Source organism: Gymnogyps californianus, chromosome 8, assembly GCF_018139145.2.
Source record: "Gymnogyps californianus isolate 813 chromosome 8, ASM1813914v2, whole genome shotgun sequence".
Taxonomy (NCBI): domain Eukaryota; kingdom Metazoa; phylum Chordata; class Aves; order Accipitriformes; family Cathartidae; genus Gymnogyps; species Gymnogyps californianus.
In genome coordinates, this window is record NC_059478.1 from 7,867,179 (window position 1) to 7,881,200 (window position 14,022).

At 47.0% G+C, this 14,022-nt stretch overlaps 1 protein-coding gene across 5 annotated transcripts in view; it reads left to right on the plus strand.

Annotated features, from left to right (window-relative positions):
- Window positions 1-5,649: 5,649 nt before the first annotated feature.
- DNM3 (dynamin 3) overlaps window positions 5,650-14,022 on the plus strand; it is a 182,920-nt gene continuing 174,547 nt past the window's right edge. For all 5 annotated transcript variants that reach the window (XM_050900709.1, XM_050900711.1, XM_050900708.1 and 2 more), the window contains exon 1: window positions 5,650-5,795. In XM_050900709.1, coding sequence (XP_050756666.1) covers window positions 5,650-5,795 — 146 coding nt within the window. The remainder of the gene's footprint in view (window positions 5,796-14,022) is intronic.

Below are 14,022 nucleotides of genomic sequence, written 5' to 3' on the forward strand. Positions count from 1 at the left end.
GCCCAGGAGGCACTATGGCAGCCGTGCTGACAGCAAGCACGTCCCTCCGATCAGCAACTGTGGCTATATTTTAACTTTAATTTGCCAGCAGGTTCCGCTTTGGAAACCGCTCTGTTCAGATCCCTTCTCTGATGCTCCCTGCCTTATTCCCCTTCACAGAGGGACAAATCGGTGCCCTACTTTCTCCCTGGGCTGGCCTGCTTCTACGCAGAGGGAGCAGATGCCTTTTTAAAATAAGTGCTTTTGATGGTTCCCAGGCGCTGGAGAGCAGGGCTGGCCTGCTCCCTGCCTCAGATAAAGAACAGCAGCGTGGGCACATGCCCTCCCTATGTTGCTCACCAGCCGGTCGCTCCTCTGCGCTGTAGTGTGTTCGGGGCAGCACGTGGTCGCTGGTCAATGGGAGAGACAAGGCTGGAGCTCGAGCTGGGTGGAAGTCTGCCTGCCCCCGTGCAGTTAGTTTCTAAAGCTCCTCTGTGATGAGCGCTTTTTTGAAAGATAACTATTATCCATCCAGCTTAGTGATGGCAAATTCCTCAACTGGATCAGCAGTGCTGCATTTAGTCTATTTTTAACTTAGTTTTCAATTCTCAACATCATTCCAATGACATAGGTTTATGTGTGTGCCCTTTATTTTACCGAAACCATCTGCTTTCTTCTCCAGGAGCTCATACAAAGGCTGCGTTCATCCCTGCCTTGTCCAGTCCTGCCTTTCTGTTGTGCTTCCTAATCGCTGCATAACGCCACATCCTGGTGGAAAAACAAAAGCCATCTATTAGAAACAACGTAAGGATGAAATCTCAGTTCATTGCAGCTGTCCTTGCAGCTACTGACAGCCCTACAAGTTTGGTCTGGAAATACATTTCAGCTGGAAAATTGGCAAATTCACGAGTGCTGCAAATACCTGAAATCCTCTTCTGCAGGTAAAATGCTCTGAGGCTGGAATAATTGATGTATAGTAAATATTTCTCTCCTGGCAGCCAAAATATGCAGCTAACGTATATGTTTGGCAACTGTGTTTCTGTTGAGTGTTTTGGCAATATACTCATGTTTACATCCCTTACTCCTCACTTCCTTCCTTTGCAGCGTAGGCACGCCGTAAGTGGTGGGATAGAAACAAGCACTGCTGTCACTTAGCAACCTCTGCTGGCTTTGAGATGTTGACTTTTTTCCTTTCTGGATTTCCCAGCACAAAAAGAGATGGCTGTGTAACTCATCGCATGGCTCAGGCGTGAAGCTGTAGCTGGTCTGGTCCGGCCCGAATCCCTCTTGGAGCATTGCATCCGTGTCCCGTTGCTGCTCCAGTGAGCGAGGCACTGGGAGTTGATGGGTCAGCCCTGGGTTTCATGATCTTGGGTGGAGGGATGCAGCTGGTTGTGCCCAGCCATGGAGGCTCTTTGGCCCAGGGTGACTCTGTGGCCAGGCAGCTGGCAGGATGGTGACACTATGAGGCAGGCAGCGTTGGGGTGCCACACGTATACCCCGTATGGTATAACCTCCTCAGGTGTCACAGCCCAGACCCCTGCTCTGCAGAAGGACTGGAAGTGGCTGAGCTCTCGGGAAGAGGGTGGAGGTGGGCGGGGGATGTACTGTCACCAGCTGAAAGTACATCCAGCAGCTGGGAGAGATTTTGCAGTAATAAAAGCTGCAGGGACTGAGTGCTGAGGCTGATTCCTTCCAGCTGGGAAGAGCTCTGCTGGGGTGAGCCTGGTCCTGCTGGCTAGGGATGCTGCTGCCGCCGCGCAGGCATGGCAGGGTCATAGCACAGCAAGGGCTGCAACAGCCACATCCTGGAGGGTGGAAGTGCCTTGGAAGTGTTTTGTCCATCAAATCTTCCTTTGGGGAAACACTTGGCTTGCCTGGCTTTGTGACCAAGGAAGCAGGCATGCTGCCAGGCTGCAGTGAGGGAGTACGGCTCTTTCCTGGGGTGCTCAGGGCTGCAGGGAGACACCTCTGCGGGCTGCAATGCAGCACAGTGGCCTTTTTCTACCCTGCAACTGGATGCGCCCGACTAAAGGATGCAGCTGGAGGTCACAGGACAGGAGAGAGGCCACCATGCCGGATGGGACAGGGATTGGGGTGTCACTGTCCTGCGATCCATGAGTCAGCAGTGCCACAGGCTGCAGGGGAGAGGCAGAAAGCGCCTCCTCTTTACAGGGGAAAATGCTGCAGCCGCTACTTCTAATCACAGCTCTGCAGCCGCTCTGGCTTTCTTTCACTGGCTTTAATTCTATCTTTTGCAGCTTCAAGGTCTGAGCTCTCCTCCTGGCAGATACGCAGGCATAATGCTGACCGGCACCTTCATGCCAGCACTGCGGAGCCAGGTGCTGCTGAGAACCTGGGAGCTCCCCCGTGCACGGGGCTCCTCGCCCACACCACCTCCTGCTTTTTTCCGATCAGCTGCCTGAAAAGCTCTGCGAGGCTTTGGGTTTGTATCCAAAGCAAGAAGGAGGTGAGGAAGGTCCCCGGAGAGAAGATCGTGCGTGAAGGAGCCTGCCTCTTCTAAATGCTTCCTGGGGGGAGGACGCAGCCTCATCTATGCTCTGCTCCCCCAGGGTCCTGCCCGCTCTCCTTGCAGGGGAGTGTGCCTGGCTCTTCACTGCAGGCATCTGCAAATCTCCTCTCTGGTAGTTTACATATAACCCATTTTTCATGAAGGGAATTGCACTGGTGTGTGTTTATAAAACAGCCTAGGGACCTGATCCAAATGTCCTCAGTTTTAATGTCATGCTGCCTGGTTAGGAAGAAGTGTCTATGGGTAAGTTTGTGGGCTCAAATGCTACAGCTGCACTCTGAAGCCAGACTCTTTTTGCTGTATTTTTTTCTGGAAGTCAGGGCAGGACAAACTTGCTGTCTATAGGCTTGATCTGAAATGCACTGGAGGCTTCGGCAGGGCTGGGGGCCCCAGGCAGGCTGTGCTGGAGCTGCTGACACCTGGAAGCGAGCAGACTGCGCTGGCAGAGACAGCGGTGCCCGTGGGGCCGGCATGCCACCCTGGGGAGCAGGGCACCCTTCCCGCTGTGCCGGGGAGAGGTGGTCGGCGAAGGTCTTCTCTCCTGGCTGAGCTTGTCACGTGGCAAAAGGAAACGATAAATATCGTGGGGCACAACTGAGCGCAGGGTAAAAATAGAGCGTGTTTAGCTGGCTAACCAGTGAGCAACGCAGCTCTGTGCTCCTGGGGATCGCACCTGGTGCTCCGCAGGAAAGCAGTTTCTTGCACGGCCCTCTGATGCTGGTTTGGGTCTTTTTTTTTCAGGGTTGTTCATTACAAGAAGCTTTGCAATGGTCTCTGCTAGTACTACCCCTGTTTCCTTTAATTTAGCCAGCCTGAATCTCGAAAAATTCAGAAAGGCAGGCTGGGCCCTGCATGGGCGTTTGGAACAAGCTGCCTGGAGAAGTCAGTCAGAAAAGGCAGAGACCTGAAGATATGCTCGGGTGCCCTTCCTCTCTTCTTCACTGCTCTCTTGGAGTTGTTGGAAAAATGAGTACCCTCGTGGTAACACGGGCATGCATAACGAAAGTGTTTGTGCTTTTTCCAGGAGGTGGGAAAGCTGTACTTGGTTGCTTGTGGCTTTTTTCGGGGCGGGGGGGGAGAGTGGATTTTTGTAAGTGATGGAGACGCAGGCTGAATGTGGTCACTTAGCGGCTTTAACTCAGCTTCAACAGACAAAAAAGTTTGGTTTGGAAACTTCCCAGACTTGGGGGAATAACTCAAACTTTTCCTAATCATAGATGTTTTCTTATTTTATTTTTTTTTTAATTGTGGAAGCAAACAAAGATGTAATTTAAAGACCTAATGGAAAGGACAGTTCCCTAGGTTATCAATTGAAGGTGTGCATAGCGTGGCTCCCGAGGCATCTTGCCTTTTTTAATCTTCGTTCGTCTCTTGTGGAGATGCGATCCTGTCACCAAGGCTGCTCTTCTACTGGTCTTAATTATTTCACTGGGGCAGCACAAAGTGCTCTGATGCTCAGACGGGGTGGATTTGGCCAGAACACAATACTGTTCTTCCCGACTTCCAGCCTCTGTAGAAACCCATGAACTGGAGGAAGGCCAGGCAGCTACTCTAGTGCCTCCTGGCATAGCCCGTTTGCTTAGGAGTGGGGAAAAAAATAATCATGCTGCTAATTGGCATAATTATGTCAATAACCCCCAGGCCCCATCTAGATAGAAATGATCGCAAGGCTTTTCCCAGAGGCTGTGATGCTGGGGAGGTGATCTAACTGCAGCAGCAAAGCCGCTGCTAGAGAAGCCATCTCCACATTATGCCGATTAAAAACTTTTTAGTCAGAGCTAAAGCAAACTGTTCATTTGTTTTGAGGGTTAGAAGTCAGTCTGTTGTAGAGAGTAATTTTTTAGAATTATTGAGAGCTCTGGCCAAGAAGTTTTGATAATCCTCCAGATTGTTATTATCTGTCAGCCTGCAGGATGTTCGCAGTTCCCTTTTGTTTTGCTTTTCATGCTGAGCGAGGCTGGTGTCTGGTTTAATACAGAGGATAACTTTTATCGCTGCAGGACTCCAAAGCCTCTGGTTTTGGATATTTTTGTGTTGTGACTGCTGCCAGTAATCACAGATAAATCTCACCTCTGTTGTTCGCCTGTACTTTTAGCTCAGCCTCAGTATGCATTTTTAATTGAACCGGCTGTAATGACATGGCTTGCACCTTGTTATTGTTTCCCAGCCTGTTCCTGAACCACCCACCTGCTACCAGCCCTGCCGGACCCGGCTTCTCAGGCCTGCCCTGGCACGGTTCCGGTGAACGTGTGTCTGACCCTGGCAGCGATCCCGGCCGTGGCTGAGCATCGGTGCCGTTTGCCAGGGCTCCTCATGTGCTGCGGGGATGGATTGTGGTTCCTGCTGCTCCTGTTCCCATCGCGGGCGGGAGCTGGGAGGAATTCAGCCACTGGGACTGCTCCAAAATACCCTGCTCGGCAGATTGGGAAGTGCTGAAGCCAGCTGTCTGCCAGGTCCCATGCCGGCAAGCGGGACCCAGCTCCTCTGTGTGCTCCCAGTTTGGCCCTGTTCCCAGTTTGGTGCAAAAGTCGTAGAGGAAGAGCACACGCAAACCTCCACTGGGTGCTGGAGGATGGCACGGCCGGGCACGGCCCTGTGCCGGCAGCTCACGGGGGATGCTGCAGCCCTTTCCGCCAGCAGGATGGGGTGGCCGGCTGGGGTCAGGGCTCTTGGGGGAGAGGGGTGCAGCATGGCAGTCTCATGGGTTGGTGTGCTGACCAGGGCGAACCGTGGTCCTCACACCCAAGGGTCCCAGCACTGAGGCTGGCTTGTACATGTGTGGAGATGAGCCCACCCAGCCGCTCGAGCGGGGGCTCCAGGCTGCCGGGAGGACCCTGCGGATGCTCCCTGCAAGCTGCTGGCCTGTGCCGGTGCCGGACCGCAGAGGGGCCGCTGCCACCGCAGAACGAGCAGAGGGGACCCCACCGCCACGGGCTCCCGGGGCTCTACTCTGCTCGCCCGCACCGGGACCCGCACCGGGCGGGGGCGTGGCCGCACCGGGCGGGGGCGTGGCCTTTCCGCAGAGACCCCGCCCCCAGGCTCGGGGGTGGGACGCATGCGCAGTGCGCCGGCCGTTACCTGTCAGCGGCGGCGGCGGGCAGAAGAGAGGAGGCGCGGAGGGGACGGCGCGCGGCGGGATGGAGGGGCTCATCCCGCTCGTCAACCGGCTGCAGGACGCCTTCGCGGCGCTGGGCCAGAGCTGCCTGCTCGACCTGCCGCAGATTGCGGTGGTGGGCGGGCAGAGCGCCGGCAAGAGCTCCGTGCTGGAGAACTGCGTCTCCAGGTGAGGCTGCGGGCATGACACCCCCTCAGCGCCTCCCCCCCCCGCCCCGCCGGCTGCGCGCGCCATTCCCAACGGTTGTTCCCCCCCACCCTCCAACGGTCGCCGCGCGCGCCCCCCTGCAGCGCCGCGTCCCCGTAGCGGCGGGGGGAGGCCGGTTGCCAGCGGGGATGTACGAGGCGGGGGGGGGGGGTTTCCCGGCTCCGTGCCGACTGCGGGTGCTCGGTGCGCCCCGCGGTGCCGCGGGGGTGGCGAGGCGGGCCCTGGCACGGCAGCGTCGTTGATTTGCGTGCTGCGGGGAAGCCGCCGCAACTCCGGTGTGAGCGCGTTCATGTGCCCGGGGGGGGGGGGGGGAATGTTAACCGCCGCCCTGGGGGAAAAAAGGTGTTTAAAGCCCCAAATCCTAATTACGGTGCGGGTTCTGGGTCTGGTCGGTTAATGGTTCTCATACTATTGCTTACACTTTGTGCCGTCCTAATGCGTATATGGGTATTAGCATCTTTTCTAAAAATTACTGAAAGAAGAGAGGGGAAGCTTAATGATTCAGGTGGTCCTTTCAACGGACAGACTATGCCTCTGAAGATCTCCTGAGGTAAACATGAACTTCACGTGCTGTTTCATAAAGTTCCTGCTGCGTGTGCCGCAAATAGCGTGCGGGCTCCTGGAGGGAGGTGGTGTTTTCAGAGCGTAGCTGCAATCGTTAGTCTGCATACAGGATCAAAAGTACTGTTGTACGTCAGTGATTGGGGAACTTTCATGTGCGGAGATCTTCATTAAAGGTAATATTAAATGCTGCATCTCTCCACAACCTGGCCATGTGTCAGACTGCGGTAGCTCTTGATATTAAGATAGATATAAAAATACTATACAGTTGTTCTTCATCTCCACTTCAGAATTTACTCTTACTGTGTTAAATGTCAGTTCTTAGTCTTCTTTTTACTTGAAGACTGTAGGAAACTACTGATGTTGACAGTACTGCCAGTCTTTCAAGTTTAGAAAACACAAGTGAGATCCTCAGAAATCACTATTGGCCATCAAATTATTACAGTTTTCTTTAAACAAGTCTTTAAAAAGTATTTTTGTAACCTTTTGACTTTTTGGTCTGTGTGTCCACGAAGCTGTGCAAAGCACATGCGCTGAGGAAAGGCATCTTCATCTTTCTTGTCAATAAGGATATTCTGGTCCCTGTGGCAAAGCCTTGTTGGGGGCGGCACCCACCCCGGATCGGGGCTGAGTGTGGTGGGCTGTGGGCTGATGTCTTTCTCTGGATCCAGCTGTGCTGATGGAAGAGGTTACTGCTGCCAGATGCTTGTTATTGCTCCCCTGCTAGAGGGATCTGCTCCATCTGATCCACAGGTGGAGCTGTTCCTTCGAGTGCCGTGCACTCCTGCCCCTGCCGCCTGGATGCACCTGGCTAGAGCAAAAGGTGAAAATGCGCAGTTTGTGCTAATCTGGCCCATTTGGGCAAGAGGCTGGAACCAGCTGCTCAGGTGAGACGTGGGTACTTCTAGGAAGAATTATGAAGAAAAGCTAAGGGCAACGACTTTTTTCACCTGCATAGTTATTCACCATGCAGCCTGTGGACACTGCAAGAGAGTCTCTTCAGAGAAGAGCTTACAGACTACTGCGAAGCACCAGGGTGTCTCTGTCACACGGGATCTGGAATTTGGATTCTTTCAACCCTGCTTCAGAGTTCCACGTTGTTGTTTTGTGCAGTAACTTCTTGAGATATAGTATCAGCTGATCCGTAGTACCTCCCTACTTGCAAGCTTGGAGCCTATTGCAAATGTGACATTAAAATGCATTACTTCAGACCTATTCCATGAGACTTAAGCAACTGTGTTTTACTTGTGCCTTTCCTCCAGACTGAGTGAGTATGTGTGGTCAGCAGATGTGTACTTGCTAAGCTGTGAGAACTTGATTGCGAACCATTGGAACCAGATTAATAAATATCCAGGAGATCGGAAGAGCATTTTGCTTGTCAGATCAGGAGGCAAAACGGTCTATGGCTCTTTTTAGTAAGCCATAGGACATTCCTGTTTTTACAGGATAATGAAGCTGCTCTCTGCAAACAAGAAGTTTATTACATCCACATCGGTCTTAATATGGCTTATAGAGGTAGCACTTATAGAGGTAGTCTCATTGTAGAGACATGCTGCACTCATTTCTTTTTGTTAGTGGTACATTGCACGACGTGTGATTAACCACAGGGTGAACATTAACTAATAGTAACACAGCTTTGAAATTCACATCAAAATAAAATAGTCCCAGCATTGCTCTGAAGTTTGAGCATTAATTCTCATGGTTTTTTGTTTGGGTTTTTAGGTTTTGGGTTTTGTTGGGTTTTTTGTTTTGTGGGTTTTTTTTGTTGTGGTTTTTTTTTTTTTTTTTAAAACCACATGAATCATTATCATTAGTAGGTTTTGAACTTTTAGCCTTCAGAAAGACATTCAAGATCTCCTCTCTTCAGGAAGAGTTTTAATTGGTAAGAGGAAGGCATGCTCCCCTCCATGTGGAGGGCAGGGTCTTGCTACAAACATGCTGTTGGCTGATAACCCGAGTATTTGTTAGTGGAGCTCTAGTGACGTTAGTAAAGCTCTTCTTAACTCTAGGATGAGATTGTTATTCTCTGCTGCATGTAGCCTCTAGACTATTAAGCCTGTTTCAGTCCTTCACAGGGTCTTTGCTTGTGCAAGGATGACTTTCCCTCCCACACTTGGACAGAGGAAACCTATTTTCTAGCTTGCAGGTGGTATCAGAGTTGGAGCTTCTTTATGGAGCCTAACCACCCAGGAAACATGTTGGGCTACACTGCGTTACCCACCATCTAGTTTATGCATTGCCATAATTTTTCAGAAGGGTTGTGAGGGATGTGGCTCTGGCATAGTTCTGTGGGCTGGCAGATGGTTCTGGAAGTGGGATCCAAGTCCTGTTACTTCTGAAGCTGCTGAGTGACATGCATCCATCGCTGTCCCCAGGGTAGCACCAAACCTTGTTTAGGTGCACACAGCATCCTTAATTACTAACAACAGTCAGTGAATGTGTTGGGATTAGATTGCATGTTTGATCTGCATTGGTGCTGGCGTTGCATGAGGATGAATTCTGCATGTCTGCCTGCTCCAGGAATTGTGTGATACCCAGAACCGCTTATGTCATTGTAGGTTGGCTTGGAACAAGGCTGGAGTGGGGCAGTGTCAAATCTCCCAATGTAGCCATTATTGTTACTATTTGGATTAGCATCCGCTAACGTATTCGGAGAGTTTGCTGTTCACTTATTGCGTGTAAGGAGACTGCTTGTTTTGGTGGTCAAGGACTGTGTTTGAAGGGTTTCCTCCCAGGATTCTGGTTATATTTAGATGGAAACAGAGATTCCAGAGAGCATCCGAGGACAACAGTCATTTCCATTTATGGGCTAGACCTTGGTATGTTCCTAACTGGAGCTCACGGCACTCGTTTGAGGAAATGGTATTGTCTGAAAAGCAAATGTTCTTCTTACCTGCTTCTCTTTGTTACAGAGGTAAATGTGCCCTTAAAATACTGAGCCACTGTTTAAAGCAAAGGATCTAGTGCAATCTTCTGGTAGAAGTTGGTGGGAGAGAGATTCAAAAGTGCAAAGGGGAGTCAAACATCTAATACCAACAGATTGCCAGTGGGGGACAGACAGTTCACCTGGTCTTACTCTTTTGCTACAGATGAGTACGGGACCATGACCTTATATGTTGTTTGTGCTTTTTAAACATCTTGCTTTTGATAATAATAGGGTTACTTAAAAGAAAACTAATGGCAGGAAGCAATCCCTGGAAACTGTATTTGGAGAGAAAGCATTTTCTATTATTTCATATACCCAAATGGGCTTGTAAGCTAAAGGCATAGATGGCAAGCTACCTTGTCAGGGCCTCTTTCTCCAGATTTGAATGAGAACCTTATTTTATTCTAACAAATAGCGAGAAATTAATAATTAGATTTCAAAGCTGAAAGCTCTTTACTTCCTTCCCTGCTTAATATAATATAAACTGCATGTGGCCAAATCATTGTTTTATAAGAGATATGAACTCTTGATTGTAAGCCTGTCAGTCATAATCAAACAAGCACTTTCGTTTTAAGAGCCTGAGGTCTGATTTTGTTATACAGCTTTACAGCTTTTTGATCTGAGATGCTTTTGATAATCTTACAGCCACTGCATGTTGTATAGCTACTTATTATGACATATGTACTAATTTTTTTTTTCCTCAAATTATGATTCCCTGTGCACTCAGCTCATTCTTCTTTGCTTGAGATGGTGGTTGTGAAAAGACTGCGTTGAGTCATTAGGGGAAGAGAAAGGACTTTAAATCTGGCTGTTGAAGCAGAGAATTTCTCCAAAGAAAGTAGACACATACTTACATTGCATGCTTCCTGGGGGAGATATAGTTAAAATTGGTACAGATATTTTATTCTTTTAGTTACTAATCATGGACAGAAAAACTTTTTTAGAGAAAATTCTCCTCTTTTGTGAAACAGGCATGAAAAAGCTAAGCAGTCAGAGGCACAAACTGAAATGTGGTGCTATGTGTTCTTTTTTTAATCTTAAGGATCTTCTGGAAATGAGAATCAGCCACTCCTTTTCCTGACTAATTAAGCCATTGTACAGCTGTAGGGAGTGTATTAGTCTAGTTATCAAAATACTCTGGTGCACTGAAAGCAAGAACTGTTTCTGGGTATTCCATTAAATAGAAACAGCAGCAAATGAGACAGTGGCTATTTAGGTTTCTTCCCCAAACACATTTTTACATTTAGAGGTTGCAGAACAAACTTGGCCATTTAAATGGGATATAGATTTCCTCTAAAACTACTTTGAGGATCCATGTCTCTCATTTCTGGCATTTAAATTTTACTACTTAAAATAGAAGAAATCTTTTAAGAAAAGCTGTACTCTGTAATGAGGCATAGTATAGGGAGCCCTGCCTATATTCTGGCATTTAAGTTCAGTGTATCAAGCAGTTTACAGAGATGCTAAAGCAATAAGTAACACTTAACACTTTTGTAAAGTGTACCTGCGAGAATACATATACATATGGTCTTAATATAACTTTGGCATACTATGTATGATGAGGGTATTGTAGTGGTTTAGTGAACACAAGCTTAGTATTTGAAGTCTGAGACCTAGACTTCAGAAAAACCTCAAAACCCTGCAAAAAGCAACCCTCAAAAAAACCCAGTCTGGTCTTGAGTGCCTTCTGAGAAATCAGTGCTACAAATTCAGTGGCGGTTGTTACTGAAGTTCAGTCCGTCAAGGTACTGACGGTGACTGCGCACCTCTGATAATTTTTAAAGGTGAGGAGTCATCTAGTGAGAGGTTTGTGTGGTTTTTTTTCTTTTCTTTTTTTCAGACCATAGGTGTCCTCTTAACTTTATCTAAACTTTCCTGATTCTTAATACAGAGACACTTCTGAAAATTCAACAGATTGTCTGACTCTCTAGGCTCTTGTATAATGCTATAAATCCCGATACTCACTGCCTTCAGGAAGGAGCCCACACTTGGGATTTTGTAGTGTTGAAATCAACAAATAACAAGCACCTTTGTTGTCTTGGTGTTTCTTGATGAGCATTGCTCCTGCTAATGCTTCAAGCTTATGTTATTTTCCTTTGTAGGTGAACTAGAAACCAAGGCTTTCCAGTTTAGATAAATAGATGTTAACAATATGATTGTTTGGACATTCACCTGTAAACATAGGGAGTGATGCTGCTATGGATTGCAGCAGAGAAGTAGAAGTATAGACACTGTTCTCTTTTCTGCCACTGATTTAGTGTATGACCTCAAACTGGTTTTTAAACATTACCTGCATCTGTATCCACATGTATATGCCTCAAGCCTTTACTCTGTCTTAGCTGTGTGTAGGATTTAGATTTTTATTCCTTTATTTTTAAGTTGCTTCTATTTCTAAAGGAAGAGGTTAGCATATAATCTTAAAATCAGTGTGGGATAACTGTGATTGTAGTCTAAAACTTGCTGTTGCGCATTTCTCTGCTTTATGTGATGGCTGCTTTAGATATCTATATGGCACCAAAACTGAGTATAGGATTCTGCATTGAACAGCTGAGACATAGCAGCGTTTCTTCTTCCCAAAAAGGGACCCTTGCTGGTGTTTAGTTTGTGCCTCTAGCAGCTTAGTCATTGAGAGAGATCGTGCTTGTGGTTTGCTGTCTATTTAGTTCATCAGTGAGCAAACTGATGATATTCTTTTAAGTATTCATGGGTTTCTTAAACAATGTCTGCGTAGATTGCAAGCACAGAAGGGCAGGAGCCATTTTTGCTTTTTCTGTTTGGTGGTTTTTTGTTTTTTTTTTTTTTTAAACAGTGCATTTCAAAATAAGGCCTTCTAGTAAATAGAAGCCTGTGAACTCCCCTTGTTTGCTGTGCTTGTGTCTAACGGGTTACTGGGAATCCTTTTAATGCTGTGTGTCTGCAGTGTAAAGTCAGTAGTGTAAATATGCTGAGAACAGGAAATGAGCATTATTTAACTGTGACCTTGCATCTTTTTCTTCAGCAAGTTGCAATGAGATGAACAAGGCAGCATTATTGAACTAGAGAGGAGCAAAATCCCATTTAACTGCATGCTGGGCTTTGATGTACTGCCAAGTACTGTTGTCTGTGATAGCCTCTGAGATGCAAAGGAGACTGTAGCTGTAGATAAGAGAGGTTTTCAACCGGAGTGTCTAGCGATAATGTCAGCTTTTATAATTTGTATGTGGAAGTTATGCTTTTAATTCAATACCTAGCATAGTATTTCTGCATCCTAGTTCCCGTGCAAAATCACCAAGATTTCATTCTTCAGGTACGCAGGAGATTTACTATTTGCTGTAATACAGCTAGGTTTCCACCCGCATAGATGATATAATCAAAGCTAGATTAATCTTAAGCACTTAGTACTTTGTTTACTATGTACAGTGCAGATGCCTAAAAATGTACATGTGTATTCAGTAGTGCTTAGCTATAGAAAATGCTCTAAAATGGTCTGTGTGTAACTCACCTGCAGAGAATAGGCAGGGCTCTGTGTAGCAAGCATGAGAACCACTGCAAGACATCTCTGGCCTCTGCTGCACGACAGTGGATGAAACGGGCTATGTTTCAGATCTATTCAGCAGCCAAGCTGGAAGCTGCTGATGAAATTTTAGCATAATCCATCAGAGGCAGTGTTGTGCCCTTGCGTGCTCACCTGTTAGTTTTTCAGGTTAAACAAATATTGACAGAAGATCCCCAATGTCCGTCAGATCTAGGAAATAGGCTGGAAAGCCTTAAGAGTCTGGGCTGAGACCTCTAACATTATGACTTTGTTAGTGTTCTGGGAAGTAGCAGCATAAAACACTGTTTTGATCAGAGTTTTAGTATAAAATTTTCTCGTGGTAATAATTCAATTTCTGGTGAGCAGAGAGATGGGGGATCATGGCTGATATTAAATTTCAATATTTAGCTAAATAGATTTTACCTTGTCATGGACAATATTTTCATTGGCACATACTACAGGCTCAAAGCAGGATAAATGGGCAGGTAAAAAAGGATAAAATGGCTAGAGAAGTTGTTTGAGAGACTTGGATCACTCATTTTGGAAACATCCCCCTTTCCCCCTTCCTTCTGTAGTTGTCTTTCTGTTTATAAATTTGGGCTGTCTTTATACTGCAGTTCCCATTGTGTATACATTCTGGAGGGCGTAGAAGAATTGAATCCAGTTACATTCCAGCTCTGCAAAATAATCTGAAATGGCTTGTATTGTACCAAGAAAGGCAATCGTACAGTTTGACACCTTGTCCACCACAAAAGAGATAAATGTATTTTCACAATGCTTCTGAAGAGGCAAAGTTTTTTGGACTTGACTAGGACGTGGCATAGCTGATTGTATACCATACCACTGTTTAAAAAGTCTGTATTGATGGATCTGAGTTCAGGACAGTGTGATTTGGGAGGAAGGGCAGGAGCTTATTTTGTCTGGGTTTTTCATGACAGCACTTTGAAATTTGTAGTATCTGAAAGTTTTGTCATGACAGAGTATCCAGAGGTGAATTGTTTGCTAAATGCAGGTAATTGTATAGTAGTTAGCTTCATGTAGCTGATATGCCTGCGCTGTTGGGGACATGTTGTTTTCTTTCTGATCCTTGCAATCAGAATTTTTTTCTGTTTATATCTGATTATATTATAGAGGAAAACTTTTTACTCAAATATTTTCTAAAGAAACATTGTTAATAGTATTTGGCA